Source organism: Haplochromis burtoni, unplaced genomic scaffold (genome assembly GCF_018398535.1).
Source record: "Haplochromis burtoni strain Fernald_Lab_line unplaced genomic scaffold, NCSU_Asbu1 Contig_441, whole genome shotgun sequence".
In the NCBI taxonomy this organism is placed as follows: Eukaryota; Metazoa; Chordata; class Actinopteri; order Cichliformes; family Cichlidae; genus Haplochromis; species Haplochromis burtoni.
Window position 1 is genome coordinate 397,336 of NW_024582802.1, and position 22,808 is coordinate 420,143.

At 38.1% G+C, this 22,808-nt stretch overlaps 2 protein-coding genes and 1 long non-coding RNA gene across 6 annotated transcripts in view; 2 read left to right on the forward strand and 1 right to left on the reverse strand.

Annotated features, from left to right (window-relative positions):
* The window catches only part of LOC102310735, a 30,549-nt gene extending 20,958 nt beyond the window's left edge, over positions 1–9,591 (forward strand). Inside the window, exons 3-4 of the long non-coding RNA XR_006052884.1 lie at positions 8,811–8,973; positions 9,352–9,591. This is a non-coding gene — a long non-coding RNA (uncharacterized LOC102310735). The remainder of the gene's footprint in view (positions 1–8,810; positions 8,974–9,351) is intronic.
* LOC102311566 (cytosolic phospholipase A2 gamma) lies at positions 514–12,867 on the reverse strand. 4 transcript variants are annotated; one of them, XM_042213416.1, is made up of 15 exons: positions 12,739–12,867; positions 9,833–9,978; positions 9,292–9,402; positions 8,808–8,950; positions 8,495–8,681; positions 7,321–7,423; positions 7,062–7,202; positions 6,423–6,488; positions 6,269–6,328; positions 5,319–5,465; positions 3,223–3,306; positions 2,951–3,105; positions 2,697–2,868; positions 2,422–2,606; positions 514–979 (listed from the first exon to the last, which is right to left on the reverse strand). In XM_042213416.1, exons 2-15 carry the CDS (start codon positions 9,974–9,976, stop codon positions 890–892), a joined length of 1,788 nt encoding a protein of 595 aa, XP_042069350.1. In that variant the 5' UTR covers positions 9,977–9,978; positions 12,739–12,867; the 3' UTR covers positions 514–889. The 4 variants fall into 4 exon arrangements, with proteins under 4 accessions (XP_042069350.1, XP_005945738.1, XP_042069349.1 ...); XM_005945676.2 differs by having other exon boundaries at positions 9,833–10,051; positions 12,739–12,865; XM_042213415.1 differs by having other exon boundaries at positions 9,833–11,787; positions 12,739–12,853.
* Positions 11,998–22,808, forward strand: part of LOC102311041 (cytosolic phospholipase A2 gamma) — a 40,021-nt gene continuing 29,210 nt past the window's right edge. The window contains exons 1-12 of the mRNA XM_005945674.3: positions 11,998–12,216; positions 12,784–12,894; positions 14,846–14,988; positions 15,633–15,822; positions 15,937–16,042; positions 16,117–16,257; positions 17,815–17,880; positions 18,026–18,166; positions 18,616–18,762; positions 18,864–18,947; positions 20,145–20,299; positions 21,301–21,472. Coding sequence (XP_005945736.1) covers positions 12,103–12,216; positions 12,784–12,894; positions 14,846–14,988; positions 15,633–15,822; positions 15,937–16,042; positions 16,117–16,257; positions 17,815–17,880; positions 18,026–18,166; positions 18,616–18,762; positions 18,864–18,947; positions 20,145–20,299; positions 21,301–21,472 — 1,570 coding nt within the window. The 5' untranslated portion in view covers positions 11,998–12,102. The remainder of the gene's footprint in view (positions 12,217–12,783; positions 12,895–14,845; positions 14,989–15,632; positions 15,823–15,936; positions 16,043–16,116; positions 16,258–17,814; positions 17,881–18,025; positions 18,167–18,615; positions 18,763–18,863; positions 18,948–20,144; positions 20,300–21,300; positions 21,473–22,808) is intronic.

Here is a 22,808-nt window from a genome sequence, read left to right on the forward strand (position 1 = left end):
ACACACTGTGCGCTGTCGATCTTATGTGCTCCACAATAATGTTTAATATTTAGTATTTACTGTTATATTCACATAGATCATCGTGATGTTGTTTATTATGTTGCTCTTTTTTTTCTTCTGCTTGTTTTCTCTTTTTTCTTTCTCAGCAGGTGATCCAGGTGATTGATATATGTATGTTTTGTCTACTTATTTTGTTTGTTTTTGTTGTTTGCCCTTTATCCCCTTCCCTCTTCCCCACTGTTTTTCTTTCTCCCCTTTCTCTTCCCCAGTCAAATCTGTCCCGTATTTAGCAAGTGAAAATAAAATAAAATAAAGAATAAAAGGTGAATCAAATAGACCATTACGGCAAGGCTGGGATGGTCCATTTGGTAAAGTAATTCCGTTGGGCATCTTTCTTTGTCTTTAGACAATAATTCTGATGGCAAAAGAACCAAATGGGACAGGCAAATAATAAAAAATAAAAAAAAGGTTAACAAATGTACTAAAAAACACTACACACAAACAAAGTTAGAGATTCGTTTTACTTTTAGCATCAGTCAACTTTGTAAACATATTTTTACAGATATCACAATAATAATTTTCTAAAACCACCATAACTGCAAAGTGAAAAACCTTGTTTCACAGAGAAAAACAAAACATGTACAAGACATTACACAAAGTCATATAAGCACTGTCAGTATAACATAATAATGCAATAGTGTCATTGCATTTCATTCCTCTGTGGACATGTGAAGTTGCTACATTGAGCCACAAAACATTTACTGTTTAAACCCTGAATTGTTGGATTCTTGAACCCTTTCAATCCCCCTGCTTGGTGCCTCACGGCGGTTGTGATTGCTAAAACAAAAAGACGCATAATAAGCACTTCAAAACCGTCGTAGGATCAGGTTTAGGCTTGAGCTGCTTCCTGTTTGTCACCTTTGTCCCTCCTTTTCAGAACTCTAGTAAAGTGTTGAACATCTGAAGCCAGTGACCATAGCTGGAATGAAAACAGACCTCAGAGGGTTAGAAGCGCTCTTTTTTTCCAATGTCATCAAATGTTTACTCATCAGAGATGATTAGATCGATGGGATTTTCTCTCTAGGTTTGTGCTTAATGTGCTCAAAAAGAAGTCATGCCCCAAATTTGATTGCATCTGTTTTTCTTTTAATAAAATATAAATTTCTTACAAAAACACAATATAAAAAGTTAAATCTGATGAAATCTGTTCAATTCAAATTTACTTGATTGTTATACATTCAGTTTATATCAAACATATCAGTTGCATTTTACACAAAATTACTGCAAAAGAATCTTTTATGAGTGTACAATGTAAAACACATTTAGGTCACTGTTGTTGTGAAGCAGCACTTTATGAATAAAACTGAACTGAACTGGATGCTGCAGGTCAGGCCTGTTAGCTGTCAGAGGGCAGGTTTACACGTACTTCTGAGCTGAAGGGTCACAGGTTGACATTTAACTCATACTGGATATTAAAAGGTTGTTTTCATGCAAGTGATGGGGCAGAATCCACTGTTTTTTGTGCAAGAACGTGTGTTACAAATCTGAACACAAAGCTGCACTAGTCTCACTAGTGTTAAGCTCCCCACAGAGAACAGCACTTTAGAGCAGTTGTTGGGATAAGTGAACATGGGGGGACCTCTAGTGTCTCCTCTACACAATTATATTGAAATAACAGCAAAGAGGACTTAGCCCTTGTATGCCTCTCTTGTCAGCAAGGTAACGCAAAAACTACAATTTAATGAACTGTTCAATTTGGTGTGTATCTGGAGTCTCCTCTCAAAGAATAAGTTGGGTACCGGCCTTGAGATTTGTGTATGCACTCTCACAGTGCCCTCTGAGGTAATTCAGTAATCGAGAAATAAAATAAAGCTGGTGTGATGCATGACGTTTGAATTTTAACGGATAACGCATAATACTGGAAACAATGAAGACAGAAAGTCTATATAGGGAGAAAAGAGGGAGAAGGAAGAATTGACAAGGGAAAAGAAGGAAAAAAGACAAAGAGGATGACAGGAAAAGAAATGAGATGAAGCAGAATATTAAAGGGAAAAGAAAGAAAATGAAGGAACAAGAAGAACAAACATGATGAAAAGAAAATGAGAAGAAGGAGAGAAAGAAAGAAAATAAAAAATATCATAATAATCTAATACAGGAAAATTAACTACAAGGAAACAGAGAAAAGGAAGGGAAGGAAAGGTTGAGAGAAAAAAAATGAAGAATAATTCCAGAAGGACAGAAAGAAGATGAAAAGAAAGAGAATAAGAGGATGGCGGATGGAAGAAAGAAGACAAAACAGTAGACGAAGACGATGAATGGATAGATTAGGGTGGGATGATGAGAAATTAAAAGAGGACAAACATTGTTTATGTACTTTTTCTCATGCATGGGGGAAGATGTGTCCACCATCTAAATGCTCACCGGGACGCCATCTGAAGCCTTGATGTGTCGGCGGATGACAGCCTTGGCTATTTCCCTGAGGAGAGTGTCCTTGCTGTACTTCATGTTCGCTTTCACCGTCTCCAACAAAAACTCGATTTTCTGCTGGCTGAATGGAAGCTGGAAGGTGGAGAACTCCTTCATCTTTGCTTTGAACTCGTTCTCATCTGGACCAGAAGAGAATTGCTGATGATCATGGCTGACATTATGTGATGTTTTTTTTCCTTTTCTCTATGTGTGGTGTGTGTTTGATGAACCTTTGCAGTTCTGCCTGTTGAAGAGTGGCATGTAAAGGATGGTGGGCTCCTTCTTTTTCCCCTTGAAAACATAGCAGGGCCTTGGCCAGTCTTTCTCCTTCAGGAATTTCTCCTCTAACTTTGGGAAAGGTTTCTTCAGTTTGGCTGCATAGTCTCTGGCGAGAATCAGAGTCTGTGTGGAGAATTTCACATTAGTTTTTCCTGAAGCTGTGTGGATACATTTACGTGACATATCACATATGCTCGCACCTTACCCTGAAGGTTTCGTCAGCTCCGTATTCCAGAGCAATAAGGAGGTCAGTGTCTCTCTTTTCTCCCAGGAAGGGGGGGTAGGGCATGTTTATCATCACACCAGCATCTATGAGCTGCAGAAACTCTTTAACTCTAATGCATGATGGCACTCTGGCATCTTCCAAAAAACATAAATAACAATATATCATTCAGTTGCCAGTTTTTATCATCTATCAAGCAAAACATAGTATTCTAAAAAATAAATGTATGGTAAAGTTTAAGAACATCAGTCTACCTGGGTATTGGTAGAGGAAGTTTTCAGTTTTGCCCCATTCCAGTTTTTTAATCTGTGCGATGAGTGTTTGTATAAACCAAGAAACTGGGGAAACAAACCAAGCAACATAATGAAGAACTGAAAGCTGCAACTTGCTATCTGCATTTAATACATGCACCATGTGACAATCGTGGTCATTTGGAGTCATTTTCTGTTTGTCAGATGGTCATGATCATATCGTAACATCACTCCTGCTTTTGAGCTGCACCGTGGACAACAACAGAGCTCAGGGTATCAACCACACTGCTTATCTCACACCATCTTCTTGAACTAGCCTACCAGAAAGCCAACACAGATTTGTCCTTGGAAAAGTGGGATAAAACAAACTGTAATGTGACCATGGAACAAAAGACACAAACCCATTAACCACAGGTCCTCACAGACCGACTGGATGGTTTCACCATACCAAACAAGCACACTCATTTGCAGAATTCCTCATTCAAAAACCTGCAGACCAGTTTCTATTTATCATACGTGTATTATGATATAAGTACATATATCTGTGAAGGTTCTCGGTCATCCGGGTCATAAGTCTAAGGAGCTTGGAAAGCAAAGCGTCTGGACTTTAAGTTTCCTTAAAGATGTTTCACCTCTCATCAGAGAAATGAAGCACAACATAGAAGAGCCTCTTTGATGGGACAAGACTCAGCTGTCCATCTGCATCTAAAGGTCAAAGGTTCGAGGATGCCAATGTTCACATTTTGGACAGAGAAGACAGACGGTTTGAAAGAGGGCTGAAAGAGGCAATCGATGTCCAGTGTGAACGACCATCTTTGAACAGAGACGGTGGTTTATGACACTAACTGTCTGCCATCGATAATCCAGTTTTGAGATCCTTCCCAGATGCCTTACTCACATCCTGGGCCTTCTGCCCTCAGGAAATCACATGATAGGGTTGGTCAAGGTTTCACAATGGGCCCACCTGAAACCTTGGCTGATTGTGACCTACACCCGTTTTCACACTTTGGCTCGTGTGATTAGGTAGCGGATCAATAGGGGGGTCCATGACCCTCTTGGGGACACTCCCACAGGGTTTAAATCTGGGACTCTTCACCAGTTGCTCTTAGAACTGAAGAAGTTCTCGGATGAGAGGTGAAATGTCTTCAAGAAAGCTTAAAGAAGTCCAGACGTTTCTTTCAAAGCTCCTTAGAATATAACTACGTAGTTTCATAGTGGTGACAGTGTTTGAATCTTTTACCAAAACACAAACTACTCACTCATCAGCACTCCATCTTTTGAGCCTCGTACTCTTCTCTTTTTTTTTTTTTGCTTTGCCATCCTAAACATAATTTATAATTCTGCTGCTATATATGCTGAAAAATAAATAGTTACATTTTGTGACAGGCAGTGAGGTCAGGAAATACCCAGCATGCCCCTCTGCCATCACACATTTTAAAGATATTTGAGACTTGTTTAGCCTCTGACCACACATGATAGAAAATGATTATTACAGTAAATATGTCAATTTACGACACAACAACAGCATACAAACCATTGTAATATCAATGCCTGATGAAAATCGGTGTGAATTTGATAGCAGTGTGACTGATTCAGGACATGCAATGTCCCACTGGTATTGATTACATCATATACCTAAAATGCTGACCATTTATACACCATACCACACTTTCTGACCATTGCAGGCAGACAATGTACTGCCAAGACGCTTTCAGTGAACTGCATGGAGCTGTCAGAGTCAATGCATGTCATAGCAGGGGCTCAGTTTTGTATTGGATTTTGACTCTTTTGGATATGTGACTCATAAATGTTCTGTTTTAGTTCCTTACATAAGCTCTCATTCATTTTTGTTGCACAGGCACATTTTACAATCATTAATGTGCCAGCTTCTGACTGTTTTTTAAAGAAAGTAAGAAGTATATTGTATCTTTAAGTCTGGATTTGGTAAAGACCAAAAACAGATGGAAATGCTATATACATAAAACTGAATTGAATTAAAGTAATAGTCACAGCAGACATTGTGCCCATACCGTCTCACTCTCAGCTTTCTTTCTGCTAAAACTGTGTTGATCAACAATAACAAACTTTATATTACTGACCGTAATATCTGGCTGGTCCTTCATCCATATTCTGACTCCACGACTGTAAGGAGGCCAAAGTTTTCTGACACCAGTCCTTAAAGATCACATTATGCAGTTCTAAGAGCTTCATCTCAGATGATGCAGTGTAGTTTATTTTGATGCCCTCTAAAAAATAAGATCATATGTTCACTTTTAGATGAATCGTTTTCACATTAACAGTCAGTATTAACTGAAGCAAACAGTAAAGTGTTTTCTGGACGTCTGTAGATCAGGAGTCTGTTGTTATCACTTGTAATGAGTCCAAAAACTGCAATGGTGGTACTGGTACAATAAAACAGCTTTCAGGTGTTTATCCATTGCTTTTTGTCATAGCTGAAGTTGTCTTGTGGCACATATTATTTGGGCAAACACCAGCAATATAGATGTTTTGGGTTTGTTGTTGACTCTTTAAATTAAATTAATTCAATTTAAATTTAATTTGATCAGGACTGATTTTATGGCACCGACCAAACTTAATATACTTGTGATAAAACACTGTTTACAGGTTGCTCATGATATTCATATGAAGTGCACACTCAGGATATAACCTCTAAAACATAAACGAACTGCTATAAAGCAGTTTTTTTCAATATTTTATTTACATAGTTTGTCAAATGTTTCCTGTTTTTTTCCTCAGATTAAAATAATTTCAAATGCAATAAAAAAGCTAGGGTGACCAGAAGGTCCTGGGTTCGAATCCACACTTTCTATGGTCTTGCTATGTCTGTGTGGACACTCTCTGGGTACGACCGCTTCCTCCTACAGTCCAAAGACACGCATGGGGTGAACTGGCGATTCTAAAGAAACTCGAGGTGTGAATGTGAACGTGAATAGTTGTCTGTCTCCGTGACCTGCCACACAACTCTGAATTGGATAAAGGGAAGAAAATGGATGGATGATCCAGTTATAGTAACATGTAATGACTGTACCTTTAGTCCAGAGAAACTCCAAAGGGTTGTTTTCATCAGTAGCTTCCTTCCCCACTAGAACTGAGCACACACAAACAGTTCTTTAGTTCTACTGTTGCATATTAAATGCATTTAGCAAATGCTTTCTCATAACAAGACACATTCAGATTTCTACCTTTTAACCAGTCAAGAATATAGGTCACCACACTCTCATCGTCTGCTAAAGCACTCCCCACTAAGCCTGCAGAACAGACCAGACACACAAAGGAGACACACTGTGAAAACATTAATATCAATAATAAAAATAGAACAATATACCTATGAGAAAAACTGTAAATAAAAATAATATTAGGGCAAGGGAATAGTGGAAGACATGTGAGAGGTTCTTGGCACTGTACAGCAGTCTGAGGACAGGATTTTGCACGATCCAGTATCATCACATGAGCAGTGCAGTTGTACACAGGTACAGATATTCCTGAGGCTCCACAGAGAGCCACACACAGGTACCTGCATCACACTGACAAGCATCTACTTGTCAGTAGATCCGACAAGTAGATCTAAAAGCATCTTGCATGACCTCTTAACAGCAATAACAAATGTTCATTTAATTATTATTTGATCTCTATTTGAACTGTAAATAAACAAAATACATGAATTTAGTGTTTGTTGGCCAAGTGTATTTTGTCTGAGGTTTAAAGTGACAGCTGGTGACCTTTGCAACAATGCTCATGACACAAGATAAAAGTTATTATTATTATTACATTCCTTTGTTTGGCGGAGTTGGTGTTTCTAGCAGACAAAGAGATGGACGCACCTTGCAGCGTGACCATGTCTAGTTCTGGCCCTTTGACGTCAGAACCAGCTCCATGGATTCTGCTGCCCAGGTTTGGAGTGTTAATGAAGAGACCCAGATCTATGAAGCCAGCCTGATGAGGAGTCATCTCAAACCATTTGCCTGAGACAAACACAGAAAAACAGAAGCAAAAAGACTGAGTCAGTGACTCAAAGAAGAGCAATATACACATGAATAACATTTGGAGACGTATGTTTGTGTAATTGTTTGTTTTTAGTACCTTTTTCAGAATCATGTTGCAAGCAGTTTTTGTTCACTGTGCTATAAATGGGATAAGGATTGGTGATGCTTGTGCCATCCTCAGAAAGACTTCGGACATCCAACTGACAAAAACAACGAAGCAGATAAATAAATAAATAAATAAACCGTCAACACTAAACTGAGATAAATGAAATAAATATAAAATTAAGACCGGGATGGATCATGTGCTTTAGGAACATAAATTATGAAAACTAACAAGACCTCTCTTATTTGCAGTCTGACAAAACCTTATTGAATTCTTACGTGATATTGCATTTTTCTTGCTGTAACTGCCTAATAACCTAACAATGACCTGAGAGCAATCCACACCAGCTGCATTGCAGAGCATTGCGTCACTTCATACGCATCAGTGATTGCCCCCAGAATGCATTGAACAGACAGAAGAATCAGGAATGACACAGTGGAAAGGATGCAGTAGTATGTATGTCACATGGAGCATGTGACAACATGGTCACAAAGTGAAGATGGGCTTTTTAGCTGGAAAATCACCCTGGACCAGCAGAGGAACTACCCGCTGAACTGGATTCCATCTCACCCGTCACTCCTACTCATTCTTTTTTCCCATAATGATTTTTTTAATGTTAGAAAAGGTTGATTCTGGTTTAGGCTCATACTGACGTTTTGCTCTTCATCTGTTCATCTGTAGAATTTAATTATGGTAATCAAATTATACCAGAGAGGATTTTAGAAGGAAGTCGGTGCATTTTAGGTCATCAGGTGTGTCTTCTGGAATTCTGCTGTAATCTTACTTCCCTGATTTGCATTTGTGTAGCTCGCAGCATTACCCTATACAGCGTAAAGTCTCTGCTTCTCCTGAAGCTTAATTTAGACTTCTGTGTTAAATCTATGATGTAACCTAAGGGCAAGTTATAACAATATTTATGTCTTTTTAAAAGCATCATAATAAAGTGTATTCTTATCATGTTGTGATAGAGCGAGTACACTGACACCTGGTGGTTTAGCGCAGACTTTTAGTATGCTGTATGGAGACACAAGCCTTTCTGTCATTATTAGCATAATGTTTGCATTCATTCATTTATTCAGTTCACAGACATCCTGCAGTGTGAAGCCACATTACCGTGTTTCTGGATTTCCAGAATAAAATCAGTCCAGTTGAGCTCTTTTGGCCTTACCTGTTTCATGATGAAACCAGAGGTTAAGACCCCCCAGATGTCAGTGAGAGAGAAGTGACCATCTTGTGCCCTCTTGGCCAAAAAGATCAGAACATCCGTAAGCCCAATCCCAGGCTTCGACAGCCTGGACACAGCATTGTCCATGTTGGTGCTCCACTGGTGGTCACTGTATAAGGTGGCCATGGACCTGAGGGAAACAGTCAGACCACAAAATACTCAGCCCACGCACATTATAATGAACTATTCAGCCTTCTAGCTAGTAAAGTCTAGCTAACCAGTTATGTATAGCGTGACTCTGTCTGTACTTGTTTACCAGGCAGACCCAGAAACTCCTCCCAGGTAGAGCACAGTGTCCAGCAAACCATCTTTTTCCATCTGAAAGAGGGATCCCATCAGACCCACAGCTGCTCTCTGACCTCCGCCTGACCCCAACAGTGCAATGTGAGGAACCATATCCTGGTGAAAAGAGAGAAAAACAGGTGGGTGATGGAAAAATAAAGTTACCCAGTGGACAGATGAGACAGTCCAATGAGAATGAAGTGCTCTGTTTGGTCCAGATTTCTCTGATTTCTAATGCGCATGTTATCCTATTTAATAATTCCTGGAAATGGCCAAGCAGACAAGTCAAGAGATCTTAAAGTGATCGGAAATTTATGTCATTGTACTCTAGTTTATATATATGCTGTATATATAAAAAAGCTGAAAAGCTGGCTGGCACTGAAAAATAAGCTACTGACAAAGAAAAAGGGAAGGAAGAAAAAAAGACTTATGACTTATGTATTTGAGAGTTTTCTCACCAGTGTACATGTGAGTCCCAGTTTATTGAGTGATTTCTGAACTACTTGTTTCCTCCTCAGGACAAACTCCTGCTCTCCAGCAGATAAGGACTGTGACTGATGTACATACTTCTGCAACACACAAGGAAGTATTACAGGACGCACATAAGAAAACTTTAAGGTTGGGATCTACAACATAAATATTAACTATGTAAAGTGTCATTTTAAATATACACTTTAAAATATACACTTTAAAAGATTTGCCATTTAAAAAAATGACAAAAAACTAGATAAACATGTGTGAAAACATTGAATTTCTCTTTAATGTTTGACTGTTTCTGGATCTTGACTGTTTCATAACGAACATCATGAGTTACACATCCATTAAAAGCCAAACATCATATCTTTCTATCTCATTCTTGGATCTTAATGTTTGGTTCATAATGCAAACACAACAAGAGCACTCAAACCACTCTGTACATGATTAAATATGAAACATCAGGACTCATAAGACCTGCTTCAGAAGACATTTAGCTTCTGTGGACTGAATGATTTTCTTCACCTTGAACTCTGAAAGAGCTGGATTCTTCTGCTGAGGGACTGTCCACAGGTTCCTCCTGTTGTCCACAGGTAGTCCCATAGATCCCATCATCACAATACAAGCACAGAGCAGACCAGTCGCCCGGCTGGTATATCCACACAACATGGCTGGATGTGGACGGAGCAGACTAAAGATTCTCATCTAGCTCAGAAGTCCTTTTTATGTCCTGCTATCAGGCAACTTCATGGTAAATTAGAACAATGCTGACGTCAAACAGACATATCAGAAATTGATATGGAGGCAGAACAAGTTCTGTATGTTCACATCTAAATGTCCTTCATATCACTCTAACAGTGCGTTTATCTGCAAAGCAAAACATAACTTTTTTTTTCTTGTGTTGTAATTTAAATAAAGTCTTTATTTTGTTGGGTAAAGTATTTGGAGAAAAAAGTTCTTTAACTATTTTACATTTGAATTTATTCAGTCATTTATAGGTCGGGTTCTGCCTCAAGTTGGTATTCAAAGATTTGTATAGCACTTTTGTCAGACAAAGGTTCACTGCTTCAAACTGAGAAAGAAAATATATGTAGAAACTGTAATTCAAGCTAAATAAAATATAAAAGAAAGTATATGAGTATCTAAAAGCCTGGGTAAAAAATAACATCTTTATGTTTTATGATCTAAACATGACATAGCAGAGTGAATAGTTAAAAGGACAGCATTATACAGAGTAGGTGCTACGGCCTGGAAACCATGGTCTCCATGAGTCTTTAGGTGAGTATGAAGCACGACCTGAAGACCTGACACAGTGAGAGGAGGAATATGTCTGCAATATATGTTAGTGCAAGGCTCTGAAAGTGAAGATGCAAATTTTAAAATGTATTCTAAACTTAACTGAGAGCAAATAAAATGGGAGTAATGTGTGATCTCCTATTAGTCCTGGTTAAAACTGTTGCTGCAGCATTTTGAACAATTTGAAGGAGATTTTAAGATGTTTTCCTAATACAGAAAAAAGAGAATTACAATGACACAATAATCTAAATGAGAGGAAATTAAATCATGAATAACCATTTCCTTTACAGCTTAGGACACAGCATCTCTCAGTTGAGCAACATTGTTCAGATGGAGAAAAGGAGAATGAGTCAACTGCTTACTGAACGCACCCAGAGAGACACAACCATCCAGTACAACACAAAGCTTACTAACAGAAAAAAGACAAAAGAACCTAAGGATCCAACACATGCTTTAATCTTCAAACCGTCAGGAGCAATAAGCAGAATCTCAGGTTTTCTTCATTTAACTGCAAAGAATTTACAGCAGGGTAATCTTTAGTACCTCCAAACACGGTAATACAGTAGAAAGGACATGTGCTTTAAAACAGTAACACAGCTGAATATCATCAGCATAAAAAATTTAGGAAATCTTATGAAAACTTGGCAAATATATAGCAAGCAAAGCAGAGGCCCCTAAGGAGCCCCACAGGGGCCGTTTAGAAGTTTGCAGGTAGTGTGTAGATGAGACTTTTAAAACAATGGTTCAACAGGGACATTCTTGAAAAATGTATCAAAGTTATTAGATACGATCGAACAGAATTAAAACTTTTTCGAAACAATGATTTGGGTAAAATATCTGTAGGTCATGACAAAGGTTATCGTTGGTTATCTGCTATGTTCTCCAAAAGAAGCAGAAAAAATAAAGCTTTCCACTATGTTACAAGCCATTAAAAAGAAGGCTAGATGTTGGTGAAACTGCCTGCACATTTTTATTTTCCCTACAAAAATACTGGTATATATGGAGATGTGGGAGTTCAGTTCAATTTATTTACATAGCACCAAAACACAACAATCAAACAACTGCTTTTGACCAAGCACAGCGGGAAGGAAAAACTCCATTTTAACAGGCAGAAACCTCTAGGAGGCTCAGGCATAGCCTTTTGCTGAGACTGGTGATGGGAGGAAGACAGGATAGCAGACACACTGTGGAAGACAGACTGAGTTTAATAAAAAAATAATGATTGATTTCAGGGCGGTGTATAAACACATAGTGAGTGAAAAATGTGAGTGAAGAAGAAAAAGTTGACATTTGATTTTACCATAGTATTTCCATATTAGGCAATACTTGTGTAAAAGTCCCACACATGGTAGGAATTAACATTCCTCTGCGTGTTTGGGCTCGTTTGACTTCTTGTTCTGCACAGACAAATTTAGCTAGAGGGAAGCTGACAGAAACAAGAAGTTTCCCTGCGGGGTGAATTGAACTTTTTAATTTGAAAAGAAGGTTGGCTTTGCAACATGCAAACAGGACTAACAGGTTTCATGAATGCAGTGGTTTGTCTTTGCTTTGTGAATTCTGTCATTCTTTCACAGGCAGCGGACAACATGGAGGGCAATGTAGCTCTGTCTGAGGTGAGGCATCAATGAGAATAGATTGGAATTGACTATATGTTGCATGGTCTATGTCGTAATTGAACATCTAAATTATTAAGTTAAAGTGCCATTTAGATCTATTTTGTATTTTTAAAAAAAATAAAATTCATAACTGTAGTTACTTTACAGACATATGCAGATAATACAAAACATACAAATAATCTGTGATATAGTTATATATAAGAAGACTTAAAATAAGGAGCTAGCCTGAAGAATAGTTATTATTATAGAAATTATGCATTTACAGATGTATATCATTTCTATCCTGGCAAATTTCTATATTGCCTTTTATTAGATTATTCTTATTTCCGTTTATACAGTGTGGATGAACTGAAACATATTAGCATTCATACATACTATCATAAACATATTCCCTGGGAAATGTGAGGAAAAAGTGAATATGCCTTCTTTATAAGGTTTCATATGATATTACTCTGCTGCAGCATATGAATGTACAATATACAATATGTGTAACACATTTCAGTGTCTGAGTCATCTTACCTCTGGGTTGAAGTCAGTGCTTCTCTGTCTTGATTGTTTTTGCAGAGACCTATCCGTCAGTCCCACTCTCTGTGTGCTGGTGAAAAGGAGTATGTTCACAAGAGGAAACAAATAGTTCTGCATTCACTCAACACTCTGGAAATCAACTGTACAGCTGTAAGATAGAAACTGTCTCCTCATCCTTCTGTTTCCCCCCTCCCCTTTCTTTTTTCCCTTTGACTTTAATCTCCAGCTCGACTTACCTCATACATTTTTTTTCACCAAATGTGTGTAGTACTTAAAGTATATGATAAAGGAAAATACAGTGGGTGATACTGTTGTACTTAAAAGCATGTAATGTATTTTATAGTAAGGAAATGAAATGAAATGAAGGTGGCTTATTAACAAAACAGCAATATAAATATTAGGTCAACCAGGTGATTTCTCATAAATTCTAATTTGAAAGCATTGGAGCAGCAATGAGAAACCATATGCCAGGCTAGCCAACAAAGCTGCCGACCTCTCAGCTGCACAGCTAAAACTATTGTTAATGGGACCCAGATATACCCATGAAATTAAGAGATGCTACAGATTCTGAGGGAATTGGAGACAGGAAGCCTGCCTTACAGTCAAGCTAACATAACTTGGACGTAAGTGAAAAGTTAACACGAGCCAACGATAAGAGAAAGCTTCTGGACAGAACACTTTTTGCAAAGTGATACAAAGAGAGAAACTAATTTATTTTGGTTTTAACTGATGTTTAGATTTCATTGAGCAAGTACTGCTTGCTTTGCTTTCTCTGACAGGACATCACTGGTTAATAGCCTCTTGTTTTCATTGCAAAGTATAGAAACTGTTATGGGTTTTGGTGAGGAGCTTTGGATCCAGTTTGTTTTGGTTTTCTAACCTTGTGTTTTTGTTCATGTCTTGATGAATTATTATAAGCAGTAGCAGTAATAGTTTGAGCTCCCTTAGTGTCACCCTGTCTGTTTGTCCTTCTGTCTGGCCGGCACTATTATCATGTTTAGGCCTAGTTGTGTCCTCCTGTTTCTGTTCTCAGCTGTTTTAATTTGATATCTGGTTTTCTATCATGTCTTTTTGTGGTGTTTACTTCCTTTTTGTGTAATTATCTTCATCTGTGTTAATAGTCGTCAGTATATTTATAGTTCTGTCATTCACTTTTTTAGGATGTGCTTTTAAGCTGTTTTCTCAGCATGCATTTGTTTTTCAATTTGTTTCTTTGCATTTATGTTAGTTTCCTTCTCTGTTGGATTTGTGGACTTCTCCTGGCAGTCTTGTACAGTACCTTTTGTTGTATTTTATAAATGGGCTTCAAAGGGAGAACAACAACAGAGGAAAGAGGTTCTTTAGGGTGTAGTTTATATATGGGCTTTAAAAAAACAATTGATGTTTTGGTAAATATGACCAAGTAGTTTTCATACTTCAAGCTAATCAAGCTATAACAGAGAACTGAAAAAACCCAACAAAACCAAACAAACAAAAACATAAAGGAAAAACTAAATTTCTTGAAAGCTTTTCTAGCAGACACCCCTGAAGCCTTGATCTTTTATCTCAATGCACAATGAGTCAGGAATATAATTTACATGCCACATTGCAGCAGTCCATAAAGTGGGCCCACATGCAGACAAAATACTGAGGCAGACTGACAGCTAGATAAATGGAACGCTAAAAACAAGAAATCAGCAGGAAAAAACACCATAAGGCACAGCAATTCAAGGGTGAAAAGACAACAACACTATATACACACCAGGGAGATAATTAGACACAAACAAACTCAATCAAGGCAAAAATGTATGTAAAGAAAGAAAGTCAGAGGAGTAAAACACAGAGAGAAACACAAGAAACAGTATACAGGAAGAAAACAGGATTCAGTTCCCCACATCGTTTTGTTGGCATTAATTAGAGATGCTATTAGGGCATTTTTTTTGGCTTTAAGCAGAGAACCGCTAGCTGTTTTCCTGTTTGGACATTTTATGACAAACTGAGTTACAGACAGATGGCTGTAGCTTCAGATTTACTATAAAGATGTGAAAGGGTTATTAATTGTTGCATCCAAAAACTGCAGTGCAGCTATCAAATAATATCTCTCCTTCATATTTTCATCCAGGACTCAGTTCCCCACATTGCTCTGTTGGCATCAGGTGGGGGTCAGCGAGCAGCTGTGGGTCTGGTGGGTTCCCTCCATCAAATGGAAAAGGAAGATCTGCTGGACACACTGCTCTACCTAGGAGGAGTTTCGGGGTCTACATGGTATAAACAATGACACAAACATTAAATATAATTCTTTATATATATATATATATATATATACAGTGCATATACATGCATGTTAATTGATAGGGGATGTTTGGATGTTTTTCTGTTCATGTTAATTAGCTTTTGGCTTGACGTAATAAGATTTATATTTCTTTTAGATTATTTTGTGATTACCACCTCCATGCACCTAGCACCCCTTTTTGTACCAGTTAGGGACTAGTTTTAGTATGATTAGTTTTATTGGTTCATTTCTTTGGCTCAGAATGAGCAAAGAGATCCTCAGTTCAATTCAGGATCATTTATTTACTGTCAAATCACAAGCATGTGCTTGTGAAACAGGCTGCAAATGCAACAGAAACCAGCTAAAGAAGTCGTGAAAATATAAAAAGTGAACAAATAATAGTGTTTTATTCTGGTAAAATCACTGATTACAGCAAGACACTAAATCATGGACAGCCTTTTACAAATTTACAGGTTTACAGGTAGACACATCATTATCAAGTCTAACATAAAAAGAAGACAAGAAGAAAAAAAAATTAACAAAGGGATCACTACAAGGTGCAATCACCTTATCTGCAACAAATGTTTTCCTATTGACGTCTGTCTTATACACCTGCCTGACTTGCTTTATCTGTTAGGTCCATGGCCTCCTTGTACAATGACTCACAATTTAGCACCAACATGGATGCGGCAGTGTCCAGGCTGTTTGATTCCCCGAGTGTTAAACTTGAGCAAGCTGTGGATTGGTTGGGTGAGAGAGCAAAAGAAGAGCACTTCTCTCTTGCTGATATCTGGGGGGTCTTAACTTCAGCTGGAATTATGAAACAGGTACCAGTGCAAGCACAAAGACAAACTATAGTTCATATAATTCTCATTTGAAATTCAGTTCTCTCTCTGCTATACAGACTAAGGCTTTCAGTGAAATCTCTGGTGTTCCATCAGATGGACCTACGGTGTCTTTCAGATGAGGCCAACAGGAATGCCACAAACCCTTATCCCATCTACTGTGCTATTGAAAAGCACTGCTTTACTCAAGGACCTATAGAAGGTACATACATACATAAAGACATGTTAGATTAGCCCCTTATTAAGTGGTTTATAATGCACTCTCGCATCTTTTAGGAAAATGGTTTGAGATAAGCCCCCACGAGGCCGGATTCACAGAGTTGGGTCTATTTATCGAAACATCTCTCCTGGGCAGCAAATTCCAAAATGGAACGCTGCTGGAGAAAAAGAAAGAGATGGACATGGTCAAGTTACAGGGTGAGTGTTTACAGGCTGAACAGGGAATATGAGATTGGTTTGATGATGCCTAGAATATGTAGCTGGTTTTACTTTCAAGTACGGATCCGATGAAGCTTTTCCACTTTAAATCACCAAGAGAACCACCAAAACTGTCAGTATCAAAAGGGCAACATGGTGGCTCAATGCTTTCTATTGTTGCCAAGTCAGTACAGTGTAATTTTGTGCAGTCTATATATTCTTCTTATGCTTGCAAATGTTACATCACAGTTTCACAGGGCTGCAGGTTATGTAAAAACAGGAAGGTACAAGGCCACATGACTTTTAGTGAAAATGTAAGTTGTTTTAATTTATCATCTTTGCTGTTATTTATTAGGGTTTATACAGAAAAACTAAACTGTAGCTTCAGGATAGTGGGGTGTGGTTTCATTTAGTGGCCCATTAACCAACCAACAAAGAGAAGACATCTTTCTGATGCTATTTACCCATGCAGTTAGAGTAGGAACAGCCCAGAAAACGATTTAGGAACTGAGAACAAGAGCTGCTGTACATTTGTCTGATCTTATGGCTGCAGAAGATCAGAAAAATATACAGGCGCCAGACCATTTAAAGATTTAAAACCAGTAAAAGGATTTAAAAATAGATCCTAAATTCAATTGGAAGCCAGTGCATGGAGCCAGGATATGGACAGCCAGGAGTGACAAAATGAATTAAATAAATATATCATTACATAATTAATTAAATGCTGATTCATTTCATTTAAAACATTTAATAAATAAATTATTTATTTGCAATTTTATTTCATTAATGGCACATAATGACAAATTTAGAGCCATCTATGACATTGCTAAGACAAATAAGCAGGAGTCCAACTGAAGAGCTATCAGAGTGATTCAAAGCTAGATAGAGCTGGAAAATCGTCAGAAATTAAAGTGTTTTTGAAAAAATTGTTCCTGATGGCAGGAGATACGATGAAAACAGTAGTGGCCCAAGAATAGATCCCTGAGGCACGAAAGTGCCAAGCCAGAAATGACCAAACAAGACTTTAGTTGAGAGATCAGCAGATCGTGATCCACCGTGTCAAATGCAGCAGTCAGAGCCAACAAAACAAGCAAGACAAGCAACAGTCCGCTGCTAACAAAATATCGTTCAAATTTCAGTGCAACCACAATGACCCAGAATAGTTTTCTCACTACTCTGATAACTTTAGATCCTTCTGAAAATTATTGCATGAAAACTCAACAGCACTTTCCAGTTAATCGGTCTGGAGACAAATACTAGTAAAATATTGTGAGAGTGACTGTCATTCTTTTATACATCTAAAACACATTAGAGGAAAGCAGCCAAAAAAGAACTATGAAACCAACTAATTGGAAAGTATGATTGCATAGAGGCAGCCTGCACTGAACAATGGTGTACGCGACTTCCACTGCCAGGAATATAATGTAAAGCACGAGTCAATGTAGATGTTTCCTCATCTGTAGGAAGAAATAGGTTTCATTCCTAAATATTAATACAGAAGATTTTCAGTGTCTGGTGTAAAATACAAACATCTAAAATCATTTTCTCATTGTACAGGTATTTTAGGCTGTGCGATATCTAATGAAGAGACTCTCAGAGACTTTGTCCCTCAATGGCTGAATGGTAATCACAGTTTGAAAAGCATACCTGCTACATGTATGTTGACTGTGTTATCTTAACCTGCTCAGCGTGTGTGTGTGTGTGTGTGTGTGTGTGTGTGTGTGTGTGTGTGTGTGTGTGTGTGTGTGTGTGTGTGTGTGTGTTTTAGTGTCTGGGCATTTGGACAGTGCTGCTAAGGAGTACCTGCGCGTATGGATTATCCTTGATAAAGTGATAGCTCTGACCAGAATAACTGTTAAGGACACTACTGCTCTGATGTACCTGGATAAGCTGCAGAAAATCCTAGAAGGTAAATGTTTCCAAGAATGTCTTAAAGAACATTACTTGGGTAGATGTGAGCAGAACCCCAACCAGTCACAGCAGATGGCCGCCGTTCCCTGAGCCTGGTTCTGCCGGAGGTTTCTTCCTGATAAATGGGAGTTTTTCCTTCCCACTGTCACCAAGTGCTTGTTCATTGGGGGTCAGCTGATTGTTGGGCTTTCTCTTTAATATTGTAGGGTCTTTACCTTACAATATAAAGTGACTTAAGGTGACTGTTGTTGTGATTTAGCACGATATAAAAAATTTGAATTGAACTGAATTAATAGAGTGTAGCTACTGATATTTACAGGCCAAAAAAAAGTTGGAAAATAGAACTGAACGTGAAAGATTTATGACATTTCTTTGTAATGGCGTAATCATGCAGCAAATGTCTATCTGAAAATGCCGCAGCACCTATTAGACTCTTATCTTTCCCAGACAAGGTAAATCATAGCAAGACTGAGTCTGTGGAGGCAGAGAGTATGGAGGAAAGAAAAACTCTTTTTAACCAGTGGAGTCAGGAGCTGCTGGCAGCAGTTGAGACGTGGAGCCAAAGTTTGGATGATGGAGCTTTCAAAACAGACGGTCAGTGTACAGTATAGGTGATAAGCACACAGTCTTGTCAGTGTTGGAGAGGAAAAGACAGTTTTTATTGTACTCTGTTCATGTCAATGTATTTCTCCCAGTTTCTTTCCTAATAAACCAAGTAATTCCCCTGATTGCTGAATGGAAGTGGGGAACAACTGGAAACTTCCTTTACCGATACCAAGGTGAGTCAGACAATTTAAGCAACAATTATGACCCATTCCCACTGAATGAGTCATTTCTCACACAAAATCATGGCAAAGTGAAAAAGGACTACTAGTGATACTATTCCTATTGGACATACGTGACACTTAAGATTAGAAATTCTGACATTAGGATTCATCTACTCCCAGAGTAGATGAATCCTAATGTTTGAATTAGGATTCAGGTTTACAAAAGTGGGACTTGTCCACTTTTGTAAACCTGCATCTATCTACATCTACAAAGCTCAAGAGGCTACCAAGACCAACCTATTACCCTGAATTCCCATCAAGCCCTCCAACCTTAAAAAGCATTACTCACTTTGGGGTTTTATTTATTTATTTATTTATTTGTAATTAGTCTGATGGGTTGTCTTGGTCCAGAAGCTACTGCACTTTCCACTTTGCACTTTTTACAGTGACATACATGTCAGCTGAGTAGGTGGTCCTTTAATGTGACCAAGGATACGCTGGAATACCTACTAATAAATGAATGAGGCTGTATGCAGCCCAGACCACCTCTGAATGACCACCTCACAAAAGTAGTTAGAGCTGTACACTGGAGCTTGGATAACCCAAATGCCTGTTTGGACAAGCCAAATTCAGTTAAACACATGTAAAGCTCAGTCAATGATTACAGGTAGTGAAATAAATACCTGGGGTCAGCCATACGAATCAATCGACAAAACAATGAAGGACAAGCTGAAAAAGAATGTGCTAGCAGAGTGGAGTGGGAGGAGACGAGTGTCAGTGGTGATTTGTGACACAGAGATAGAAACAAGAATGAAAAGGAAGGTCTACAAGGTGGTGAGAGTCGCAGTGATGTATGGGTTGGAGACAGTGGCACTAACAAAAAGACAGGAGGTGGGGGTGACAGAGCTGAAGGTGTCCAGGGACTCTGAATTGGATAAGCAGAAGAAAATGGATTGCTAGCACTGTCGCATCACAGGAAGAAACCCCTGGGTTTGAATTCACTGAGAATTCAGTTTACATGTTTTTTTTTTCAGTTCAAATACATGCATGAAGTTGGGTTAACTGGTCATTTTAAATTGATTGTAGCCCTCGGCTTTGTGTTAGCTTGTAGTGTTAATGGTCACAGTGACATCCATAATGGTTGCAAGTGCAATGAAGAAACCTAGTGAAAGAAAAGCTGATTCTCTCTCTGTCTCTGGTTCTGGGCAGAGTCTTCTGTTCCAGCTTGCCTCTACTCTAACGAAAGACTCCAGCTCATAGATGCTGGACTGGTGATCAACGTACCGTACCCTTCATTTCTAGGAGACAAGAGAGACATTGACCTCATCATAGCCCCGGAGTATAGTGCTGGAAATATGTTTGAGGTACTGTAAGATGTGTGTGTGTAACTAATCGATCATTTTTATAGTTTAATACAAATATTTATATTCTCCTGAAACTGTGTCGTGCTGCATATACTGCAACCAGCCCTTTACTGAACAGCCATAACTGTGCACAGCCATGTGGAACGAGGCCGTGTGGAAAAATATTTGCCCCCTTTCCTGATTTCTTAATAAATATTTCAAATTATCACATAAATGTCAATATTAGGCAAAGATAACCCGAGTAAATACAAATGCAGTTTATATATGATGCTTTCATTTATTAGGGGAAAATAGTTTATTTTTTTATTTTTTTATTTTATTAAATTTTTAACCATTTAAACACCATTTATCAACCGCAAAGCATCCAAACCAAAACTTGGACATAAATTTCCTAAATTATCCTCTTTTAATAAATGCATTGTTAATTGATATGTTTACTGTGAAGAAACAACTGCCAATGATTTAGTTCCCAAATATTTCATCTTCAAAGTGTATCAGCCTTAAACTAAGGCTGGGTCATACTTTCATCCAAGACCAATTTGCACCACCTGAATGGAAAGGCAGAGGAAGCAGTGATGAAAGAAGCTATGCTCAAATGCAAAAGAGATACAAAATATTTTTCAAAAATCACCAAAGAGTTGGACAACTAATTACAGCTAACTGATTAATTAAGAATCACCAATTAATCTGATGTGCATGTCTATAGACTGTGGGGTAATGGGAATACCTGAGGGAGACCTTGTAGACAATTAGAATTCTTGATAAGTCCTAATGAACTGTTTTCGTTCTGAGAAATAGCTTATTGACAATCTTTAAAGAATTTGTTAACCATTAAGGCGCTAATTAAAACTTCAAAATTCTGTTTCAAGTGTGCCTTATTAGAAAGTTTCAAGGTGAGGGATAAAAAATAAAGCAGCCACAATCCCTCGGGTGTTATTTGATGCCCACATAGTACTTAGTGCTGCGTCTGAAACTGTGTTCAACTGCTGCTTTGTGATCAGACTCTGACTCTTGCCCGAGACTATGCGGCCGAGATGGAAAAGCCTTTCCCAGAGATAAATGACACGATCCTGGAGGACAGAGACTGGCCGAAGGACTGCTATGTGCTGGAGGGGAAAGAGAAGGAGCCCACAATCATCTACATGCCACTCTTCAACAGACGGAACTGCAAAGGTCTGTTTCCAAATGTGCAGCTGTGCTTTCATTGTAACTGAGCTACAGACATAAAATAAAAGGTGTCAGGTTGTATCCAAAGGTATTAAGCATGAACAAAGGAATTACTGAAATGGCAGCTTGTCAACAAAGAGAAACAAAAACACTGAACTGACTAAACAGTTTTCAAACACTTGTAAAAACATAGACAGACACACCACACTCTAAGGGAGAATTCCTGAACAGCAGAAATGGTGCTGGTCATAAATTCAAGGAAAAAAACCCTTTTATAACCTTTATTTTGGTTCAAGGTGAGCAACTGTGTTAGCAGTTTGTATCTCATTTTACTGATAATTTAGATAGATAGATATAATTTTATTTCGAACATGCAAACATAATTGAAATAACAACAGAAAAAAACAAAACCAAAACTTAAAAATCATCAAGTTTTCATGTGTCTACAGAATGCGTGCGCTCGAAAAGGAGTAGGATGAAGTTTACACTTTTCTTGTTCCTACCCCCTTATTTCAAATTTCTTGCTTACAAATCCATATCCAGGATTCAACATTATTTAATCATATATGGTCAACTATGTACAAGTCTAACACATTGAACATGCACAAAAAAAAACATTTTCAGCACCTTTACTCAGCACGTTTACTCAGCTCAAACATCTTTTAAAGATATATAAAAAATATCAAACTGGTTTCATAAAAGGTAGGCACTCATCAACAAATACACGTAGATTACTTAATTTGATAGACTACTCATACAGTAAAAACCTAGAAACTACAATATTCTCTTTAGACGCAGAAAAAGCATTTGACAGAGTAAATTTCTATTTGCAACTTTGCAACAAATTTGGTTTTGGATCCTCTTTCATTAACTGGTTAAAAATATTATATAATTCCCCAACAGCTTGTGTTAGAACAAATGACCAGACATCCTCCAGCTTCTCTCTCCTGAGGGGCACCAGGCAGGGATGCCCACTCTCCCCTTCACTGTTTGCAATTTTTATTGAACCACTAGCAGCAGCAATTAGACAGATTTCAGTAATTAAGGGCATAAAATGCAAGAACCTGGAACATAAAATCAGCCTTTATGCGGATGATGTGTTACTCTTTCTCCAAAATTCACAAACCAATATCTCTGGGGTGATTGAATTGATAAACTCTTTTGCAAGAATATCAGATTACTCAATTAACTGGTCAAAATCTACAGTCCTTCCGATTAATTGCTCCTTCCATATTTCTTCTTCTACACCACTGCAATCGGGAAATATAAAATATTTAGGTATTAATGTTTCTCCCAAGCTTGCAGATCTAACTAAATTAAACCATATCCCACTTTTAAAGAA

Coding starts and splice junctions, on each gene's coding strand:
- LOC102311566 (XM_005945676.2), bottom strand. CDS start 10,012: ATGAGAATCTTTAGTCTGCTCCGTCCACATCCAGCCATGTTGTGTGGA. Junction 7,203..7,320: donor GCAACATGATTCTGAAAAAG/GTACTAAAAACA, acceptor TGTTTGTCTCAG/GCAAATGGTTTGAGATGACT. Junction 3,307..5,318: donor AGGACCAGCCAGATATTACG/GTCAGTAATATA, acceptor TTGTTTCCCCAG/TTTCTTGGTTTATACAAACA.